We start from the raw sequence: 21873 nt of genomic DNA, 5'->3' as shown, positions 1-21873 counted from the left end.
TTGAATTGCCTGGATCTTGTCTGGCAGAGGAGAGATGCCGTGGTGATCGACAACGTGACCGAGGAAGTGGAGGGATGGCACGCCGAGTTGACATTTGGCTGGATTGATGACGATGCCCTTACTCAGAGAAGCGTGAAAACAAAATGTTGAGGTGTTTTTCATGTTCGTCGAGTGAGCGGCTTGCTACAAGGACGTCGTCCACGTACGCGTAGGCGAATGGGAGTCCACGCAGTACTTCCTCCATGAAGCATTGAAAGGTCTGCGCTGCATTGCAAAGTTCAAAAGGCATGCGAGCATATTCAAACAGACTGAAAGGCGTGGTGATGGTAGTTTTGTGAACGTCTGCGGGATGAACAGGAATTTGATGGTACGCCTTAACGAGGTCGAGTTTGGAAAATACTGTCATGCCATCGAGATTTGCTGCAAGGTCTTGGAGGTGGGGAATGGGGTAACGATCGGGGACTGTTTGTCGGTTGAGGGTGCGGTAATCACCACACGGTCACCAGTCGCCGGCGGTCTTTTTCGGCATCATGTGGAGGGGCGAGGACCAGTTGCTTTTCGATTGCGTGACGATGCCGAGCTCGAGCATTTGGCTAAATTCCTCTCTAGCCGCTTCGAGGCGGTCGGATGCGAGACGGCGTGGTCGAGCGGAGACGGGGGCACCTCGAGTCTCAATGTGATGGGTGACCGAGTGTTTGACCCTCGCCGGTGTGTATACTGGCTGTGTGATTGATGGATGTTGTTGAATTAGAGCATCGAAGTGAGTGCCGGTGGAGCGCAGCATTTTTAGACTGAGAGACGTTGCCGACGGTTCGGTGAAGACACCACTAACAGAAAGATTAGTCATTCCATCTATCAGTTTGTGTCGCTTGACGTCGACTAGCAGACCAAAATGCCGTACGAAGTTGGCTCTTAATATGGGTGTGGGCACGTCTGCGAGTACGAAAATCCACTGACACACGCGTCGCAGTCCCAGGTTTAGTGTCAACGAGCGTTCACCCTATGTCGTGATTTGTGACTGATTGGCGGCCTGTAGCTTAATTTTGCTTGATTGCACTCGCTTCTCACCCGGGGAAGGGGGAAGAACACCGACTTCCGCGCCAGCGTTGATGAGGAATCGCGTGCCGGTGTTCTTGTCTGAAATGTAGAAGAGGCGACTGTGTGAGTGTGAACCAGCGCTGTTTGTCGCCATTAGGTGCTGGCTTGCTTGTTTCCCTGGCTCGTGTCAGCGGGCGGTTGATGAGCAGAAGACGGTTGTCGTCCACAAGGTGGTTGACAACGGCGAGCATGCTCTCCATATGTTTGATGGTACCAGCACTCACCATGGTGTATTTCGTCCTGGAGGCATTGAATGGGCTCAACAGGCGCTTGCGAAGGGTCGGTCATAGTGGCAGGGAGATGAATTAGAACACGTCGGGGTCACCAGTGAAGGGATTTCGTAGTAGGATGTTAATAGAGCTTAGAGAATGTATCCTTCTACTCACCATTCGTCGATTCTATAACACACAATATCTCCTGCGTTTCCGAGCTGCGCCTGGAGTCGATGTTGCAGGAAATGGTCCTCCAATAATTGAAAGTTCAGTTATTGCACTTTCCCAATTAGCACATGTATGAGAACATAACGCGACACAAAATATGATTCCCTGAAGTAGCACAATGATGAAATGGCACAATGTCGAATGCTGCAGAAGATGGCAAAGTTAGAGATGGAAAATAGAGATAGATAGATTGAGAGAGAGAGAGAGGTTCGCGAGTCCGATGTTTGATGGTGAAGTTTGGTGAGTTTACAACTTGACGTTTCCGTGCTTTCACGTCAAAAGTTGGTCAAGAAGTGTTGTGAGTGTGAAAAGTTGATTTTTGTGAATGAAGAGTTGTAGCATGCGTGCGAAATTTCTTCGAGACGTGGAGCGAAGAAAAGAAGGAGACTGGTTGGAAAGGCTGTCCATCTCGCATTGTCATGGTGACCGTAGGAGTGACCGGAAGTGAAGTTACGTTGCTCGCGAGGAATGTGACAGATGATATATGAGTGCTCGCAATACAGAGGGCCAGAGCGGTCGTAAAAATGTGCTTGTATTACGCCGTAGAGTGACCACTGGCGGATATGGTCAGCGCGTGGACGAAAACAATTCTCAGTAAACTTAGAAAATGAAAGCATGACTCATTGTGCTGCTACAAGTCTTACAGACAATGCTATGTCCTGCAATCAAGTGACAACTTTTTATTTGTTGTAGCTGCTGGTTATTGCTACTGACTCTTATGCTGTAATGTATGATACCCGGGCACCTTGTGTAATCTTGGGTTGGCTCTTTCTAATCACGCCACTCTTCCGCCGATCCGTCTCCCGATTTCCATCACTTCCATTCACACTTCCCACATCAGTCATCACATCGATCCTCTCATACTGATGCTCTGTACACACACTTGCTCTGCTCTGGCACGGTACGGTACTCACAAACTTGCAGCGAATCACGATCAAGTAACTGTGCTGTGGTGGTACGTGTCCACTGTGTTCTTTAATGCATCGTTTACCTCGTGACTCACAATGTTACACTTGACTTGACACGATGAATTCTTCACTGCCTGTCTGTTCTACATCCTTACATGATTACCGAGCAGAAAAGGTGAAAAGGTGGAAAAGCGGTACAAAGTGGGAAAAGCAGAGAAGTAGGTTGAAAGATTGTGCGCCTCCCCCGGGTCACAATCACAGCATCCCTCACCCGGTTCTTTCAGCCAAGTCCTCTCTTCTCTTTATACATACTGCCTATTATACTAGTGAGATATGCGTTTTTAGATCTGACCACAAGGTGGCGCTATTCCTGTTAAATCTGCAGTAACATTTGTCATCAGTTAATTATCACTGTTGCTTCCCATATGAGCCACAACCAGATCACTAGTCTTCCCCAACCAAGAATATCACCTGCATAACCAGCTAGCACATATAATCATGCATGGGACACTGCAATGTGCCAATGAACATCCAGTCAAATAATCAATCCTACAGATGCTGCAATGTTCCGTAATGAAGTGACAACTTCTTATATGTCAACACTAATCGCTGTTGTTTCAGTGCCAATAGTGAGGAGCTGATTTAGCAAAGTTGTTAACACAAAATAAAGTGGAAACAAGAAAGCTTGCATAGCCAAAGCAGCCATTGCAATAGAATATTCTGTCCTGCGTGCATGACATGATAGCGCTACATGTATCTCATGCGCTACATCAGCTAATGTAAAGCAATCTACATTGCTTGCGTGAATGAAAACATCAACATCAACATGCACAATTCATCGTGTGCCTGGCTGAAAAAAACTAACTCTTGCGATTCAAGGAAGGTGAGCCCCAGAGAATGACGCGCAAGCACATTAAAGGCACGGGTTATATACTTATGTGCCTGTAGTATCCTGGAGTTTACTCATACTCACTCATGTGTAATTGTTGTATAGCGCCATCTACTGGTGGGAAATAACAGACCTGTACTGCTGATTGCTATGCATGTTATTCTGGCTGCACTGTGTGTGTGCAGCTAGCTACCACTTGTATGACAACATTGTAGAAGTACCACACCGTTCATGGGGAACCCTGAGTATACCGAGACGGATAAATAAATGGCTGTAGAACAGAGATCAATGAACCTTAGTTATCTGTGAGTCTACGTCGTTTATGAGAATACGTCATTTGGCCACGAGGTAAACGGCAAATCTTTTATGAGGATTTGTGATCACATTTCTTGTGTCTTCTTAGCCTTGTTTTCATATGCACGCCACGATCCGCGTATCAGTCCCACCCATTGACATTTATGTTTGTGCCTAAGCCACTCGGATGATACAGCCATGGATAGCTGCACCAGCTTACCTGCTTTTCCTCCCTTCGATCCAGAACTCGATCGCACAGATGTCGCATCACGATGGAAGAAATGGCTTGCTTGCCTTGAAAATTTGTTCGTAGCATTCGGGGTTACCAGTGATTCACGCAAACGTGCCCTTCTCCTCCACTATGCGGGTGAAAAGGTCTACGATATCTTTGACGCTGAGAAGCCTCCTGCTCCGACCCCGAGCACAACCGCAAGTGCTTCAACCGCATCTTCCACGAGTTCAGCTGCCCCACCACCAGACCCTGCCACCACGTATGCAGGCACTGTTGACATTCTTACCTCATACTTCTCTCCAAAGAAAAACGTTCAGATGGAGCGGTATATCTTCCGTTCCTGCACGCAAGCTGCCAGGCAGCCATTGGAGGCATACATCACCCAACTACGGCAACTCGCCCAGTCCTGCTCGTTCGCTGAACCGGAGCAAGAAATCCTCTCCCAGCTAATCCAGTATTGCTCTTCCCAACGCCTTCATCGAATGGCCCTGCGTGAACCTGATAAATCTTTGAGTGACATTATCACCATGGGTCGCTTGCTTGAACAGTCTGAGGCTCAGGCAAAGGAAATGGAAAGGCCCAAACAGACTTCCGCTGTGCTCGCTGTGAAAACACCTGCGTATCGCAAGCCCTACAGGGGCCAAGGACGGTCAGCTGGCCATACCAGACGGCAATCTTCACAGACTTGTGGCCACTGCGGAGGTCACTATCCACATGAGGGTACATGCCCTGCAGCAGGCAAACGCTGCAACTATTGCTCGAAACCCAATCACTTTGAAAAAGTTTGTCGATCTAAGGCTCGCGCAATGAAAGGAGCTAAAGCAGCTGTGGTAAAGGAAATGACCCATGACGATGATGCACCTCCCTCTGGTACCATCTCCAGTGATGACGATGTTCCTGATTACTGTTTTCCAGTCTCCCATGAACGATCGGTGTCTGCTGTTAGCCCAGTTGTTACCCTCACCATCAGTGACATAACAGTCAAATTCCTGCTTGACACTGGTGCATCTGTGAACATTTTAGATGAGGACACGTACCACAAATTAGGGAAGCCCCCGTTGTCACACCAGCCCACACCACCCTTATCCCCTATGGAGGTTCAACCCCCCTCCCAGTTCTTGGTCGCTGCTGCCTTGATACTGAGTTGCCTGATCACCGCACTACATCAATAGACTTTCACATTGTTTCTGGCTCCCACGGCTGTCTGATCGGTTTTGCCACTGCCAAATCCCTGGATCTCCTGCACCTTGTCCGTGCCTTGCCTGACTGGCGACGAGCCTATCCCCTGCTCTCCCAAAGAATAGGCAAACTGAAAGGGAAGACTTTTCAACTGCATATTGACAAGAGCGTGAAACCAGTCGCGATAACCAATCGCCGTACACCATTCCATCTGAGGAGTCAGGTGGAAGATGAGCTCCGCAACCTACTGAAGGAGGACATCATCGAGCGTGTTGAAGGGCAGCCGACTCCCTGGGTATCGCCTATCGTTACACCTCCGAAAAAGGACGGCTCTATTCGGTTATGTGTGGACATGCGTGAACCCAACAAGGGTATCCAGCGTGAACGCCATAGCCTACCCACTACTGAGGAACTCATACATGATCTCAATGGAGCTCTGATTTTCAGCAAGATTGACCTGAAGGCAGGCTATCATCAGCTTGAGCGCGCAAAGGAATCCCGGTACATCACCACCTTTGCTACACATGCAGGACTCTTTCGCTACAAACGCTTGAATTTTGGCATCAGTTCCGCTAGCGAAATTTTCCAGAAAGCAGTCCATGATGTAATACGCGATGTCAAAGGGGCAGCAAACATCAGTGATGACATCATCTGTTTTGGCTGTGGTCCACATGCCAAAGCTGACCACGATCGAGCTGTCAATGAAACACTATCGAAACTCCAAGATGCTGGACTCACTGTCAATTGGCAGAAGTGTGAGTTTGGCGTCACCCGTGTTGAGTTTTTCGGCCTTGTCTTCTCTGCCCAAGGTATCTCGCCTGATCCTAAGAAGGTCGCAGCAATTCATGACGCTGCCCCACCAACGGACGCCTCACAAGTTCGTAGTCTCCTTGGAATGCTAAACTACAGTAGCAGATTCATCAAGGACTTCGCTACCATAAGTGAGCCATTGCGCAGACTCACTTTGAAGGATGCTCCATGGTCATGGGGTCCGGAACAACAGCTCGCGTTCCAAATGCTCAAGGACCGCCTCACCGATACTTCATGCGTCGCATATTATGATCCACATACCCCCATCAAGATCTTCACCGATGCCAGCCCTGTAGGTTTGGGGGCAATCCTCACTCAGGATGATCAAGTTGTCGCATATGCCAGCCGAGCGTTGAGCAACGTAGAATCGCGGTACAGCCAAACTGAACGCGAGGCCCTGGCCGTGGTTTGGTCCTGTGAACACTTCAACATGTATCTTCGTGGGGCGCCATCATTCACTGTGGTCACAGACCACAAGCCCCTTGTCACGATATGGGACAAGCCACGCCCACCACTGCGCATCGAACGTTGGGGCTTACGCCTCCAGCCATACAAGTTGACCATCGAATACCAGCCTGGTCGCGACAATCCCGCTGACTATATGTCCCGACACCCAGTCACGCACACATCCGCTTCAATCGCTGAGATTGTCGCAGAGCAATATGTCCACTTCATCGCGTCATCATCGACTCCAAAAGCGCTGTCTTTATCCGCAATTGTCGACGCATCAAAGGAAGACTGCACACTCGCTAAAGCAATGGAATTTGTGCAGTCCGGGAAATGGCACGAAACTTCACAGATCGCCGATCCTAGCATCGATATTCAAGAGTTACGCGAATTCAAAAATGTGAAGGATGAACTGACCATTCATAGTGCGGATGCGCTGCTCCGAGGATCACTGATCTCTATACCCACATCACTTCGAGATCGCGTGAGATCGCGTTATTTCGCTCGCTCAAAAGGGCCACCAAGGGATCTGTCGCACTAAAGCCCTCTTGCGCTCAAAATGGTGGTTCCCGGGCATCAACGCCAGAGTGGAATCCGCCATCAAACGATGCCCCCCGTGTCAAATCGTTCAGGAGTCGCGTACACCTATCGAGCCGCTTCGCATGTCACCGCTGCCCCCTGGGCCATGGCAACATCTCAGTATGGACTTTTGTGGTCCTTTGCCCACTGGAGATTACTTGTTGATAATCGTCGATGAATTTTCTCGCTATCCTATTGTAGAGATTGTTCACTCCACATCTGCAGCCACGGTCTTACCTGTGCTCGATAAAGTACTATCGGTCTTTGGATTCCCAACTGTCATTAAAACCGAAAATGGCAGTCCATTCAGCTCCAGCCAGTTTGCCCAGTTTGTGAGCTATTGTGGTTTTACCCATCGCCGCGTCATGCCGCTTTGGCCACGTGCCAACTCCCAAGCGGAAGGATTCAACAAACCCCTCATGAAATCCATCAAAGCAGCTCACCTCGAGCACAAAAGCTGGAAGCAAGAGATGTTCAAATTCCTCCGCCAGTATCGCGCCACTCCGCACCCATCTACTGGTGTGAGCCCGTATCGTTTGCTCTTCGGTCACGACCCACGTACGCATCTTCCCAATGTCGGGGAAGTCAACGACCAGCAGCGTGATTCAACCACCAGCTCGTTGCAGCGAGACTCATACACACAGCACGCGAAGACCAGAGACGCAATCGTGAAACAGAAACAAAAGCAGTACGCGGACAAGCGGAACCATGCACGCACTCGCGAAATAGCTGTCAGTGATCGTGTAGTGGTTCGTGATGACAAACGTGGGAATAAGCTTTCGCCTGTGTTTCGTCCAACCCCCATGCTTGTGATCGCTCGCAAAGGCAACATGATAACCGCCGAAAGTTCCAATCGTCGTGTCAAGCGAAATGTCTCATACTTCAAGAAGATTTTCTTCGATGATGCATTTTGTGCAGCTGACGACGACGACCATGACGATGATGTCGGTGGGCTTGCCCCATCCTCCAACCCCCCACTCCCCCCTACGCATCCAGGTCGGCCCGATCCCCCTGCCCCAGGCCGCCCCCGTCGTCACCGTCGACCCCCTTCTTACCTGAAAGACTATGTCATTACATCCAGACATTGACTTAACCCCCACACACAAACACAAAAAGACACTAAAGAAATTTGAGTGGTGACACTGACAGGTACATTTGTATGATTTTTGGGTTTGTATGCCAAAGTGTAGTCATTATTCATAAATTGACAATAACCAAAACTAGAAAAAAAAAAAAAAGGACTGAGCATGACAAGGACTTGTCATCTTTTTTTTTTTTGTCGATGTTTACAAATTCTGGACAAGATTTTGTCATTTTTTTGACAATTTTTTGCAATGCTCACCTACATGTATATTATTTCGCTTTATATTTTGGCTATAAATTTCTGTTTTTTTAATGCAGATACACTTGTCCAGGTGACTTGTATTGCATTTGGGTTTAATATTGTACCTTATTTTGTATTATGCCATTGAATGTATGTGTACAACATTTATTGTTTAACTTTGGTTAAATCTGGTTTCATTTACATGCATGACCCACATTGTGACTCTCAATATGTAGTGCAAACTCACTATAGTGAGGTTTTCTTTGTAATCAGTACATTTTGGTCGTTTTATGTTAAGTTGTTTATTTTTGGTCTCAGTCGCACATGGACATTACTGATCAAAGCAAATTGATTTCACACATGTTGGTGAGAGAAGTGTTAAATATCAGTTATCTTGCTGTTTCCAACCTCTTTATATGGAGTTCCCGCTGTTATTTGTTTTACAGTGAATTTTGTTCATTTATGCCTGAAAATGATATATCTGGATCTGAGCCGACGCTCGATATATATGATTTGCATGTGGTTATTAGTGCTTACATCCTGTACTCTCATTAGCCTCTCCAATAGCTTGCTATTGCCTGCTTGTACGCACCTGCTCACAACACTTTTATTCAAACTTTATTGTATCTATATGACACAGTCAAAAAAAAAAAAATGGTGAATGACAGATTTATACTAATAGAAGGTACTTGAGTGTAAAAGGTTACAAGTATCAAGTATACTGGTGTATACATGTGTGTCATAAATCCATTAAGTAATTTGGTGTATGTAATAAGCCAATATATTGTAAAGCATATGAAAAGGGTTTTGTTTTCTTAATATTACCTCCTTTTATTTGATGTCTTGATATTCAATTTTGGCAATAACATTGGTTATTTTTAAAACTTTCTTCATTTTGGAGATAGTCAATGTATGTCATAGATGCAAACAAACAAAACAAAACATACCATATAAGTTATGATGTGTTACATTTATGCACATGATGTTCAGTTATAAGGAGAAAGTAAAAAACTGTAACATTGTGGTTCAAATTGAAAAGTGAGTGAGACACCTATTCAGTTTTACACAGGCACCCATTTTATTTTATGTTGTTAGAGAGAAAAAAAAATTATGGTTATATAGCAGTTTTGTAGGGAAAAGGAATTCGTAATACACATGTATTACATGTATTTCTATGATTAGAGGTATAATGGTTTTTATCTAAAAGTGGGGAGGGATGTAGTATCCTGGAGTTTACTCATACTCACTCATGTGTAATTGTTGTATAGCGCCATCTACTGGCGGGAAATAACAGACCTGTACTGCTGATTGCTATGCATGTTATTCTGGCGGCACTGTGCAGCTAGCTACCACTTGTATAACAACATTGTAGAAGTACCACACCGTTCATGGGGAACCCTGAGTATACCGAGACGAATAAATAAATGGCTGTAGAACAGAGATCAATGAACCTTAGTTATCTGTGAGTCTACGTCGTTTATGAGAATACGTCAGTGCCTTGCATATGCCTTACGTGTCATTCTGCCGGGCACACGACAAATCATTCTTCACATTAACTTTTAGATATTCCTAAAAATTGTGACATGCAGCTTGTATCATTGGGTTCATGCCTGTACAACTAAAAATTAAACAAGCACAAAATCTGAAGAAGAAAAAAAGAAAGAGAAAAAAAGAGCAAGTTTCAAAATTCAGAAAAGCGATGAAAGCTTTGATCAGAGTTAAATGCCACTGCATTCTTTTGTAAGTCACTAAATTTGAGATGCAGCTCACATAAGGTGCCTTATTGCATGTCGATACATTATGTGGTTTAGATCTCCCTCGCTGCCAAAGGCTGACACTAAACTGTATGAACTCAATTGATGCACAGACAGTAGGCCTACAGTCTGCATAAAATGACCACTGGTAGACAGGCCTATAAAAGAGTGCATTGCACTGGATATGGGTGTCCTTGCAGCATTGGGGGCTTTAATGAGATGGATCATGCATCTGACACCACATCCTCCTGGTTATTAAGAGCTCAGCTCCAAATCTGTCCCTTATTGGCACTTCATGTGATACTGTATACGCCATACATTTTGCGAGTCTAAATTTTTGCAAATTGGGAACTCCCAACGATTTCACGAGTAGTGAAATTCGCGATCATGGAGTCCTGTTCTGAACAGAGAAATGATTAGAGTCAATATTTCTGCATGTTCTTAATTTTCGCGGATAGCACCTGACTCGCGAAATTTGCACAAATAAAATCCTCACAAAATATATTATTTTACAGTAGAGGAAAATGTTCAATTATCTCAGCTGATGACACTACATGTAGCTCCAAATATTTGAATTCTTTGTAAGAAGAGCCAGATGACAATGCGGCCAGCTGATGATGCTTTTATAATTACGACACACAAGATAACATAACAAAGGCATACATGATTTCCTCAATGTTCCTTTTGTTCAGATGATGTTATAGTTTGCTCATTTTCCTTTTAACTTCCTGAAGCCTTTCACAGTGACTCTTGATGTACAGATTAGAGACCAAGATGGTTATCAGAATCAACAAGAGCCTTCAAAGGCATGCAAAATACAATGGATGTGAAATCGTACTCTCTCCAGCAAGAGACAAGACAACAAAGCAGTTTCCCTAAAACGGCCGGGGGGGTTGAATCACCCCCCCCCCCCCACGTAGCCAATTCCCCGTAGACGGTAATAGAAAGATAGCCGGCCCGCTGATTGGCTGATCGCCTGATCGTCAGGCCGTCCGCTTCACCACACTGCGTGGTGTGCGAGATTCACTACTCCGTGTGGATCGGTCTGGTGTCACAATGCACAATGCGTGCTTGCCATCGTGTTATGTAGCGGCTATGGCGGCCAGCTCGACATCGATACACAACGCTACACAAACTACACAATATGCCGACTAATTTGCAACGTGGTGTTGAGCTTCTTATGTGTGTCGCTCCATACCCGTACATGTCGCTACCATACAAATGGCATGTATTGATACACACACACCAACGAACACATCAAACTACTTCACAAATTCGTACCTAAAAATCATGTAAAAATATGACTTATCAAATTTCAAACGCAACGATAGCTTCACTGAATACATGGTTACACCAAAGGAGGAAAATATTTTGCCAAAAATCGAAGACTTGATGTAACAAGAGACCCGCGGGTCTAGCGCTCACCTGAGTATCGCAAGTTCACCTTTCACGCAGTCACTAATCTCAATTTTTCACAGCTCTACCAAAATTTGACCAGGCATTCTCAAGTAGAAGATGAAAATGTACAATAAGGGCCCAATTTTTTAAAGATTGATTAATTTGGGGGGATTGGGGTCCCCTGGGACCCTCTGGGTGGGGCATGGTGCCCATTTTTATAAATTGAGATCCTGACCCCCTAGGGATGCTACCTGCCAAGTTTGACGAAAATACATCATGAGGTTTTCAGGAAGAAGATGAAAATGTACAATTCAGGCACCCCATTTGGACCTTCCCAACCAATTCCCCCCCCCCCTTCTGCCCCCAAGAGGGGCACCCCTGGATCTCCTATGAACAAACTTGAAACTACAGTCATTAATGTACTCACTCATAGTATTATCTTAGCTCTATAACTTCTGATTCTAGAGAAGATTTTTAAAGATTCCTTCATTTTGGGTGTTTGGGCCCCCCTGGGGGCCCCCTGGGTGGGGCATGGTGCCCATTTTAACAAATTGAGATCCTAACCCCCTAGGGATGCTACCTGCCAAGTTTGGTGAAAACGGGTCATGGGGTTCTCAAGAAGAAGATAAAAATGTACAATTCAGGTCCCATTAGGACCCCGCCTCACCCCCCTCCCCTGGGTCCCAAGGGGGGCACCCCTGATTCTGCCATGAACAAACTTGAAACTGCAGTCATCAATGTACAAACTCATTGTATTAACTTAGCTCTATAACTTCTGGTTCTAGAGAAGAAGATTTTTACAGATTCCTTAATTTTGGGGCATTTGGGCCCCCTGGGGCCCCCCTGGGTGGGGCATGGTGCCCATTTTCCCAAACTGAGTTCCTAACCCCCTAGGGATGCTACCTGCCAAGTTTGGTGAAAATGGGTCATGGGGTTTTCAAGAAGAAGATGAAAATGTACAATTTAGGCCACATTAGAACCCCTCCCCACCCCCTCCCCCTGGGTCCCAAGGGGGGCACCCTTGATTCTGCCATGAACAAACTTGAAACTACAGTCATCAATGTACTAACTCATAGTACTAACTTAGCTCTATCACTTCTGGTTCTAGAGAAAGAAGATTTTTACAGATTCCTTAATTTTGGGGGGTTTGGGCCCCCTGGGGGCCCCCTGGGTGGGGCATGGTGCCCATTTTACCAAATTGAGTTCCTAACCCCCTAGGGATGCTACCTGCCAAGTTTGATGGAAATCGGTCTCGGGGTTTTCAAGAAGAAGATGAAAATGTAAAAAGTTTACGCACTACGGAGATTTAGGAGCTTATCTATTTCCTAATTTAGAGCAAAATGTATGATTTTATGCATATATCAATATAATTACAGAAATTAATATCATGAAAATTTCAATTCTTTTCTTGTAGTTTGATAGCTTATGCCACAGGTATTTTATGTGCCAATTTTCATATTTTCATGGCAGTTGCGTGACTGACAGCAAAGATTTGGGGGGGGGTTGATTCAATCCCCACACCCACCCATCCCCCCCCCCACCCCCAAGCCACAGAACAGCCAAAAAAATGCCTAGTCTAGTTAGGGTTAAGAGACCATGCACCATGCATTGATGAATGCAAAAATTCTAACAATATCATCAGACACTTTTCAAGCTCATTCTGTTTTGATAACTTGGACGATGTACAATGTACAACATCATTCAACAAACAACTGAAACTCCACGGCCAAACCTCAGCCAGTTTCACCTAGTCTCTGCTGTACACAGCATTAGAGGAAGAATTTTTTTTTTAAAATTGGGTTCAGGCCATTCTGTGATGGTAACACAAGTGCATGACTCGTTTGTTTTTGTTATTTTCATATCATGTAGAATTTTCTGATCCATATTGCAATGCTTGATATTATGCCATATAAGGCAATGGTCACAGTCATCTGCAAAGGTGTTGCTTGCCTATCCAACAAGAATACATGACAGACACATCTAATGAATTTACCATATGCTGCCACGATGAACTCATGCGATACAGAAACAAGGGCAGGTGTCATGAGTGATATGCTGCACCAATAGATACCGGTGTCAACAAAGGAAAAATGTTGTATGGCAAGTCCAAATTTTGATGTGAAGTTGAATCTTTCAGTTGTGTTACACTGCCCAGAGGTCCAATGCGCAACTGGTTCAGTCACAGACCCACGGTTTCTTTGCCTGTACCAACGGACAGAAGCAACTTGAAAGTCCAAAATTGGATTTCGGCAAGGTAGAACGGCTTCTTTGCCCAGTTGAACCTGTAGAGTGTCTACATCTACGTGGAGAATCAAGATTAATATGAGTAGGAGATGCACAAGCTATACATACTTCTCAAAGTGAATAGCACAATACAACTGAACCTCCAACAACTCTACAAGATGATTAATATGTTATGAAATTCCAGGGCTAAAATTAGATTCATTTTAAGGTCAAGACCATTTTCAAAGGGGCACCTACAGCTTGGGGCAAAGTGGCCTTCAATGCCCCCAAATTTTGGGTGCACATCACGAGACAGACACCCAAGAGTCATACAGCCCACGAGTCATATAGCCCACAAGTCAGACAGCCCATGAGTTTTACAGCTCATGAGTCATACAGCCCATGAGTTTGACACTAAGCTTATGCCCCAGTCACATAGACATCCCGGATCACCCTGGATCTGATCCGGGGTGATCCGGGGAGAGATCCGTGTTGATGCCGAGGACATCCTTGGACATTTGTTTATGTCCATGTAGATCCCGGGATATCCGGGAGGCCACCACGGCAACTTTTGGAGGTCAAAAACATCTGGCGTCATCCGGGGACTACCTTGTTGGCAGAGCAATACGGGATGGTCCGTGTGGCTGCCGCGTAGCTGCCGTGTTGATCTGTGTGGATGCCGTGTTTGTCCGTGTAGATGTTGCGCTCTTCCAGTCTCATTCAAGTAGCTGCCGTTGTTGATACCATGTGTACAGTCATATCAACAATCGTCGACACTTCATCGAGGTCGAAACAATCCCGGATCTCCCCAGATCTCCCCGGATCGCCCCAGATCTCCCCAGATCTCCCCGGATCACCATGTACATCCTTGAGGATTCCTGTTTATATGTGACTGGGGCCTAACAAGGCCCACGAAACCGACACATTACGCCCCATGTTGATTCTGTCTAACTCATGGGCTGTTTTTACCTAGTGTCGAACTCACAGGTTTTATTTGCCTAGTGTCAAACATATGGGCTGTATGACTCATGGTAAAGTTTATAAGGAAGGGGAAAAGAGAAGTATCGCAAGTTCACCTTTCACGCATTCACTAATCTAAATTATTCATAGCTCTACTAAAATTTGACCAGGCATTCTCAAGTAGAAGATGAAAATGTATAATAAAAAAAAGGGCCCCAATTTGTTAAGATTCCTTAATTTGGGGGGATTGGGGCCCCCTGGGGCCCTCTGGGTGGGACATGGTGCCCATTTTGATAAATTGAGATCCTGACCCCCTAGGGATGCTACCTGCCAAGTTTGACGAAAATCCATCATGAGGTTTTCAGGAAGACGATGAAAATGTACAATTCAGGCTCCCATTTGGACCTTCCCAATCCCCCCCCCCCACCCCCAAGAGGGGCACCCCTGGATCTGCTATGAACAAACTTGAAACTACAGTCATTAATGTACACACTCATAGTATTATCTTAGCTCTATAACTTCTGATTCTAGAGAAGATTTTTAAAGATTTCTTCATTTTGGGGGGTTTCGGGCCCCCTGGGGGCCCCCTGGGTGGGGCATGGTGCCCATTTTAACAAATTGAGATCCTAACCCCCTAGGGATGCTACCTGCCAAGTGTGGTGAAAATGGGTCATGGGGTTCTCAAGAAGAAGATGAAAATGTACAATTTAGGCCCCATTAGGACAACTCCCCACCCCCCTCCCCTGGGTCCCAAGGGGGGCACCCCTGATTCTGCCATGAACAAACTTGAAACTACAGTCATCAATGTACTAACTCATAGTATTAACTTAGCTCTATCACTTCTGGTTCTAGAGAAGAAGATTTTTACAGATTCCTCAATTTTGGGGGGTTTGGGCCCCCTGGGGGCCCCCTGGGTGGGGCATGGTGCCCATTTTAACAAATTGAGTTCCTAACCCCCTAGGGATGCTACCTGCCAAGTTTGATGGAAATCGGTCTTGGGGTTTTCAAGAAGAAGATGAAAATGTAAAAAGTTTACGCACGACGCACGACGGACGACGGACGAAGGACGATCGCAATAGCTCACTTGAGCCTTTGGCTCAGGTGAGCTAAAAACCAAAGAGATTATTTATGGAAACAAGAACAGAGATGTGAATAATTGTAATTGTATTTTTTTTGTGTCTTGTTTATGGTAAAGGTTAACTTTATTGTGCAATAGTTAATATTTTTAATGTATGTTTGTATATATTTGAATGTATTCATGATGATCCTCGTAAAATGTCTGCAATTCAGCCTCCTGGCTGCAAGAGATGTTATTCAATAAATACCTTTCAAATCTAAAAATGAGCTGTATGACTCATGGACCTTTTTTCACTGTCGAACTCGTGGGGTATATGACTCGTGGGAGTCGGTCTAGTGGAATGACCCCAAAATTTCAAGGGGCATCAGGGCCAAATGTTCGAAAGTGCATTACAGCCACTTTTAAAGGGCAGCTCACTCTAGTCAAAAGGGCACCAAAACCATTTTTTGTCTAAAACAACAAACTTAGCACAATGTGAGGCACTTTGATACTTGACATACAATATAATGCACATCATATACACACACACACACACACACACACACACATGGCATATGCATCTTTAACTCTTCACTAACTTTCCTTTTGGTAACCCCCCAAAATAGACAAGCATACACTAGCGTAGAGGATTTATGATACAAAACAAAAACTAAAACAACAGCAAATCATCTGTCCTGTGGTTAAAGAAAGATGACAAGTTTAATGCTTAGTTGACGACATCATTTATTTTTATCGGGCAATTGTACATGATGCCGTTTATTAATGAACCACATGATGGGTGACTACTACAAGCAACTACAGGGAGCAGCCATGGGATCCCCCCTCCCTCCAATCATTGCCAACATCTTCATGGAACACTTTGAAACCGAAGCTCTCCGGTCTTCTCCCACCCGTCCTTTCCTTTGGCTCTGCTACATCGACAACACCTTCACCATTTAGTTACTGGCCCCACAGTCGATCCGAACTCGACCTCTTCCTGAACCACCTCAACCAATAGCACCCCAGTATCCAGTTCACCATGGAGATCTAACAAGACAAAGTTACATCCCTTCCTAGATGTCCTTGTTAAGAAGACTTCCTCTGGTTTCCCATCTCAACAAGTGTACCGCAAACCAACACACACTGACCATTACCTCCACTACTGCTCCCACCACCACCCATCCGTTCGATAATCCATGCCCAACACCCTCATCAGAAGAGCCTACCAACTCAGCAACCAGGAACATCTACACAAGGAACTCAGACATGTCACCGACGCCCTCACTACCATCAACCAGTACCCTCGACGGAAGACCCGCACACAATCACCAATTAAGAAGACCAATGACTGCGCTCCCACCGACCAAACTCTTGTCACCAACCCACCATCAACTGTTGTACTACCCTACATTGGCAAGACATCCCACTGACTTCAACACATCCTTAGAATGGCAAACATCCAAGTCAGACATCGCTCCACACACAAGCTACATTCCATCCTCCACTCTCACAAAGACAAGAACCCACCTTACACGCAACCAGGCATTTACAGCATACCATGCGAGTGCGGCAAAGCGTAGATCAGGGAGACAGGCCGCAACCTCGACATCAGACTGAAAGAACACAAGATCTGCCAACAACTCAGCGACTGGGAAAAATCAGCCATCGTAAAACATGCACACCAAGAAGACCACTGCATCCCATAATGGCACTCCAGAAGAATCTGAGAAGCCATAGAAATCCACAGACACAACACTGTACCCAGAGACTCCAACCCCAAGCACCTTCTGATCTGGAGATTCTCCCGCCTGAAACCCCTAGCAAATGGGAGACTCTCAGTTGATGTGCGCAAAGGGCAAAACACTAGCGCAAAACACTAAGTTCCCTGCGGCCGGTGTCCAGTTGGGCCCTTAAGCGGGCCTTGGAAGTTCTAGGGTTCTAGATGCTCTCTCGTGCTATCTAAGGCTTATTTTTCAACATACGATGGCAATAAGTAAGAAATCCTTCCCAACGGGAGACACAGAGTCAGGCGGGAGAAATTTAATCTCAAGCGGGAGAACAGGAGATTATGCAAAAATGGGCTTTCAGTGGGAGATCTCCCATCAAAAGAGGGAGAGTTGGAGTCTCTGCGTGCCTCAAGACACTGGCCTCCACATCAACAACATCTGGTTCCCGGTTCTAAACGAGACCATATCAACACTCACGCCGCCCGACACAACTCCCACCAACGCCAATTCACCCAAGACCCAACCCGCAACCGCCCCCCCCCCCCCCCCCGACACGCATCACTACTTCCCGCTGCAACCTCCGCCCACTTACACATCGCTCATAACACACTACCCCAAAGAGTCTACACACCACAGCCACCACGTCAGTTTCACCCACGTCCGCATCACGCCTACTAATCTCCTAAGGACAGACAGTCAACTTAATCCATAAATGCAGATTTTTGGCATGTTAATTTGTTTACTTTGTTTTGCACCAATCAGCAGAGCCCTGTTTATTTATGCAATGAGGGGACTCCCATCAATGAACTTTTGTTCAATATGCACTGTAGCACTGTGCCTAAAAGTTTGTAAATCTGTGTCAGGGACTATGTGGTGAGAAACGCATTTCATTTTTGGATAAACGAACCTTCAGAATACCAAACCTAACACACTGTATTTCTTTTTCAAATCAACAAACTTTCAAAATAATAAAAGTTTTCTTTGTTTTTTTCCCTTTAATTTTTTGGAATAACGAACCTTCGAAAGTTGAAACTTTTGTTTTCTTTCATATTTGGATTAAAACTAACCTTTGAAATAATGACTTTCAGAGTGACAAACAGTAACAGGTTTTCCTCTTTTTTTTCTTTTTTTTTTGTCATCAAGCAGTCACCAGAGAAGGATTAAACAGAAAAAGAAATATAGAATGGAGGAGAAATAGCATATTTTAAGGCCAAATAAATGAAACAAATATCGAATCATTCTGTTTGTTTGAAATCCTACCAGTCGTCTTGTTCAGGGTCTTCAAATTGAGCTAGCTTTGAAATATTCTTTCCTTGTTCATTCCCCAGGCCTTGGTCTGTTTACGGCCTCCAGGAGTGTGCCTGTGTGCGGTTTCTGGTCTCTACGCTACCCCCTCCCCCTATCTGAAATCTGGCATGATAGCCATGATGGGATTTTTGTTCTTTCGGGGATTTTTGTTCTTTCTTTTGTTTATTTGTTTGTTGATGTTTTTTGTCAAGATGGTGTTCACACGCAGTCACTACCTTCTCCTGACTGCACATTTTGTTTAGTTTTGTTTTTGTTGGTTCATGAAATCTCACTGACACTGTGCTCTACATGTGGAGCACGCACCAATCACCTGCAGGCAGCTTACCACAAACAGAAAAAGGCAGGCGGTTTCTCTGCTGACGTTACTTTTGCCAAAAATACTAGACCCTGTCACCACGGAACCTAAAAACAATCTAATAAAGAGACAGAAGGGCCAGCCAAAAGAAATAAGGGCGCACCTTTGACCACAGGAGCACGATGGCCAAAAGAAAAAGGGCAGGTAAATTTTGGCCTTTAGAATATAATTTTTCAGGAGGGCATCATGGCCAACTAAAGAGGCATCGACGGCCATTGCTGTCAATTTATTCGAGCCCTGAAATTCTTAAGTTTTGATACGCCTGCTACTGGATAAGATGATTAAGACAATTGATGATATCATAATAGGACAATGATATAAAGACATTACACGAAATTTCATTTTATATGAAAACGTGTGCATTCCATCTATTTGTTACTGGCATGGACGTTAAGGGTAATATAACTCCACATGCCTTCTCAAAGAGGTACACCAAGTGCTCTTTCATTCTGCTCAAAAAATATCAAAGGTACTGTTTACCAATGGGAGCAGTGATTTAAAATATGTTCAAGATATCACATTTGATACATATAGTGTAGGTCAGTTGTATCACAAAACACTCTACCCTGTAAAAATGTTGCAATAAAGCCTAATATTTAAAGAGAAACCACTATTTTTCTAAATAAACCATAACTGTAAGTTAAGTCTAGAAACCCTTCTATTTCAACTATTGTTCACATTTTGTATTTCTAACAATACTTAGCATTATCATTGTAATGATTCAAATTTTTACATCATACGGTTGTTTCTATCTTCAATTCACATTTTAGAATTATTTTGAAGCACTAAAGTTGGGTTTTTGTTTTCAACTGCAAATGGTAAATTATGTCTTTAATAAGAGGGAAAGAGTGTCATGCAGCAAACACTTACACATAAACCTGTTTGTGGAAGTGTTTGTATTTCATTCACAATTCCTTGGTATAATAGACATCAATACCTCGCACGTCTACTATGCTGGAAATGTCTCGCATTTTGTAGTTTAGGTGTCACAATAGAAAAAGATCACCACCATAACAGACTTAGAGTGGTCCATGTAAGACACATCTTCTACAGTACATGTTGCTCTCTTCTTCTGCACTAGCAAGACACAATGTCTGTTACATGTTTGTATTTGCACTGTTTCGAAAATCTTACGACTGGGGTTCCTATATGGTACAAATGGAGTACTAGGCATTGTATTAACAAGTGCAGCCCTACATATATCGTACAAAGAGGATGAAAGCACTTACCTGTGGTTGTCACAATGACTTTGTGAGCTATGTAGGTAATGTTTTCACTGGACGTAACATTGCACCAGTAGACTCCTACATCTAGTGATGAGAAGTCCCTCAGTGCAAGGTTATATTCTTCTGCCATGTTGTAAGTTGAGTCCAATTGCTGGGGGGTCCAGTGCACAAGATGTTGCTGATCACGTTGCCTGGCCCAGTAGATGGATTTAACCTCAACATTAGGTTTTGGAATTGAACATTGTAGGATAACGTTTTCTCCCAGCTGCACATTTCTTACCTCATGTTCTGTACAAACATTGAAGAAACATAAGAACAAATGTAGCCATACACATTTCTCAGATACACACAATACATGATTAAATGTTCATGTAGGTCTGAAAATGTGAATTTTCAGATCCTTAATAAAGCTTACTTGCCATTGTAGCATTTTAAAACACAACACACTTCCATCTACTGTACAAGCCATAATATTTAGCAAATCTAATTTTCTTCGCAAATTTGTGAGTGATTAAATCTGTGACAGTGGAGTATAGTATTTTCATTCACCTAGTTCATTAACCACACCAGTGACCCAGCACCCTGGGGTTACTACATGTAGTTCATGTACTGTGAATCAGTGCATGTAGGTGGTAATGTTGCATTCATGTCGGGATCAGAGTTAATATTTTTGTATGTTGTCCTTGTGAAATCTCCAAAAACAATAACCCTGCCAAACATATGGCATATATAGTACTGGAAATATAATATTGACAGTTATGAAGACCATTGTGTACCTAGCGTTTTTTAGTATTTTGTCTTTTTCATCTGGAATTGACAGCTTCATTTCCTATCCACTGAACCAAATAACACAGTGGAGAAAATCTATTAGAAAGTTAGGTTTTGTCCGCTCACAGAAATTTAGCATTCTCGCATAGAAACTTAAATATAATAGGAAATAAGGTTTTCTTTCAGGCATGCCAGGTTCTAGGCTAATGTAGTGTCTTCGGGGGTTCTCAGGGAAATGTCCTAGAGGCTCCTATCATCATCAGGAGAAAGATGATAATGATAAAGAATAGAATAGGTCTGAGAGAACCAATTAGGTGCTCTCCATGAAAGTACTGATCACTGTATCATTCTTACCATACACATTCAAGACGGTATTATTTATACGCGGTCTACTGGAGGTGCCTTTATAAGATACTTCGCACTGGTATGTGCCCGAATCATTATTTGCAATCGATGTGATTGCAAGATCGAGGTTTGCTGTTATGTTATAGCGAGCAGACACAGCACTTCTGCCTCCCTGTGGATTTATCTCTGCAAGATGTTTGAGATCCCCTCCATCACGAACTCTTCGCCACTGAATCAAATACACATCCAGGTTCTGGTGCGGACATGGGAGAAGAACATCCTGTCCCTCAGGGGACTGAATCACATTTGGTGCAACACATCCTAGGAAAAAAAATCAAGAGGAAATGTTTATTAACCATACAAATGTGAAAATGCACATCCAAAACATTAATCTCTGCTTTTGGCAAGATACAGAAATTGGGAAAAGGTCCAATGGTACTTGCTCGCCTTAACTTATGACTATGGTCTCGGCCAGCATCACCTTTTCAAAAGTGTGGGGGGGGGGGGGGAAGGAGGGGCCAAATACTTCTGGTGCCACTTCCAGGTTTCATT

General features: G+C 44.5%; 1 protein-coding gene across 4 annotated transcripts in view; it reads right to left on the bottom strand.

Moving 5' to 3' along the window:
• LOC140238420 (peroxidasin homolog) overlaps window positions 1-21873 on the bottom strand; it is a 64647-nt gene that overhangs the window by 35784 nt on the left and 6990 nt on the right. For 2 of the 4 annotated variants that reach the window (XM_072318327.1, XM_072318328.1), the window contains exons 2-4: window positions 21331-21642; window positions 20212-20496; window positions 13346-13651 (exon numbers count right to left, since the gene is read on the bottom strand). In XM_072318327.1, the coding sequence (XP_072174428.1) occupies window positions 13346-13651; window positions 20212-20496; window positions 21331-21642 (903 nt within the window). Of the gene's footprint in view, window positions 1-13345; window positions 13652-20211; window positions 20497-21330; window positions 21643-21873 lie in introns of those variants that run through there. The other 2 variants (XM_072318330.1, XM_072318329.1) reach the window with 2 other exon arrangements.

The sequence above is a fragment of the Diadema setosum genome, chromosome 15 (assembly GCF_964275005.1).
Source record: "Diadema setosum chromosome 15, eeDiaSeto1, whole genome shotgun sequence".
Classification (NCBI taxonomy): Eukaryota; Metazoa; Echinodermata; class Echinoidea; order Diadematoida; family Diadematidae; genus Diadema; species Diadema setosum.
This window is presented reverse-complemented; position numbering and strand designations above follow the sequence as displayed.